This window comes from Mastomys coucha, unplaced genomic scaffold (assembly GCF_008632895.1).
Source record: "Mastomys coucha isolate ucsf_1 unplaced genomic scaffold, UCSF_Mcou_1 pScaffold1, whole genome shotgun sequence".
Classification (NCBI taxonomy): Eukaryota; Metazoa; Chordata; class Mammalia; order Rodentia; family Muridae; genus Mastomys; species Mastomys coucha.
Window position 1 is genome coordinate 76595344 of NW_022196891.1, and position 1940 is coordinate 76597283.

Below are 1940 nucleotides of genomic sequence, written 5' to 3' on the forward strand. Positions count from 1 at the left end.
TTCCCCAACTGAAGCTCCCTTCTCTGTGATAACTCCAGCCTGGGTCAAGTTGACACACAAAACCAGCCGGTACAGGAGGGAACTTCAGTTGAAGGGATGCCTCTATATAAGTAGGCTGTAGGCAAGTCTGAAGAGCATTATCTTAATTAGTGTTGATGGGAGAGGATGGAGCCACGCTTGGCAGTACCACCATGGTCCTGGGTTCTATAAGAAAGCAGGCTGAGCAGGCCATGAGGAGGAGCGAGCCAGTAAGCAGCACTCCTCTATGACGTCCCTGTTCCTGCCCTGCTTGGGTTCCTGCCCTCACTGCTTTCAATGGTGAACGGTTACATAAGCGTAGGGGCGAAATAGACCCTCTCCTCACCAGGTTGCCTTTGGCTGTGGGATCCCATCAGAGCAACCATAACCCTGACTAAGAGACAATGTCACCAGATCCCAGGAACTGGAGACATAAGAGAAAGACAAAGAAACACAACGAACGGTCCCTAGCCTCGACCTTACTCAGAGAACATCTGGTTTCTCGTCTAGGTCTCCTGGATGCAACTGGCAAAAGTCCCCTGTGTACTTTGGAAGCCTTCTGAGAAGGCCCGTGCCTGTCCACTGATAGGGGCAGAGGGTGTCTTACCTCATGAGTCCCTTGTTTGGTCACCTTCACTATGACCTCTTTCTGGAGGTCATAGCCCCGGGAATCTGACGATGCTAAATTCTTCACCTTCAATTCCATTTTAAGCCCCTGGTAAAGAAACATTTCACTAAACAACCCCTACCCCACATTCCTTCTGCAGCTGCTTCTCCATTCTTCCCAGCCTCAGGGTTTGTAAAAGAACAAGGCCTGGACTGTCTTGTTCCTCAGAGTTCCTGCCAAACTGGATGGCAGAGCACCAGACTTTCTCAATGCTATCCTGAAAATCTTACTTATACTTCCTAAGTCAATTAATTCCCTCTCAGGGCTCCTGCTGACTGGGATCCCGTGTCCCAGGAGCTAACCCGGTCCTCTCTGTGGTCCTCTCTGTGGCATATGAGTCATCAAGGTGCTGGAAAGAGGTTGGGGGACATCAGAGGTGGCCAATTATGGCCCGTAAGTGGCTACCCAATACCAGTGGCTCTGATAAGCAGGGCAGGCGTTCAGGCTGGCTGGAAAGGCCTGAAGGTTAGTCTAGTTCAGTCACTAGCTCCATGCAGACGTGGGAAAGCCTCATCCTTCCCTAGGCCTTGAGGGCCTTTCAGGACCTGTCTTTATGCCATTGCCTTTACGCCATCGTCAGGGTGTAAAAGGTTACCTTCTTCAACTCTTCGCTCATCTGATTGGCTTCCACAACCAGCGGCATGAGTTTGACGTAGTCCTGGAACACAGCTAAGATGCTGGGGTCAGCTTGGTCATCTCCAGGGCTTGAAGAGCCTAGTGAGAGTCGGGGAGGAAGTGAGTCTGCCACCCATTCTGTACTTTCCAGCCATCAATAAACTCACACACGCAGCTGTTCATTTTGGTATGATTTTTGTTGTTGCTGGATTTTTTTGGTTTGGGGTTTTCGGTTTTTCAAGACAGGGCTTCTCAGGCTGGTGAGATGGCTCAGCAGTTAAGAGCCCTGACTGCTCTTCCAAAGGTCCTGAGTTCAAATCCCAGCAATGACATTGGAGGCTCACAACCATCCATAATGAGATCTGATGCCCTCTTCTGGGGTGTCTGAAGACATCTACAGTGTACTTTCATATAATAAATAAATAAATCTTTAAAAAAATAAAAAAAGACAGGGCTTCTATGTGTAGCCCTGGCTGTCCTGGAACTCACTGTGTAGGCCAAACTGGCTATGAACTCACAGAGACACGGAGATCCTCCTGCCTCTGTGCCATCATTGCCCAGCTTCCACTTTTCATTTATACAGCTGCTCACCATAGCCATAGCTATTCTCATTCTTTTTTTTTTTTTTTTTTTTTTTTTT

General features: G+C 48.7%; 1 protein-coding gene across 1 annotated transcript in view; it reads right to left on the bottom strand.

The window, feature by feature from the left end:
* LOC116104530 (kinesin-like protein KIF28P) overlaps nucleotides 1-1940 on the bottom strand; it is a 52922-nt gene that overhangs the window by 12812 nt on the left and 38170 nt on the right. Inside the window, exons 15-16 of the mRNA XM_031391070.1 lie at nucleotides 1281-1399; nucleotides 626-733 (exon numbers count right to left, since the gene is read on the bottom strand). Coding sequence (XP_031246930.1) covers nucleotides 626-733; nucleotides 1281-1399 — 227 coding nt within the window. The remainder of the gene's footprint in view (nucleotides 1-625; nucleotides 734-1280; nucleotides 1400-1940) is intronic.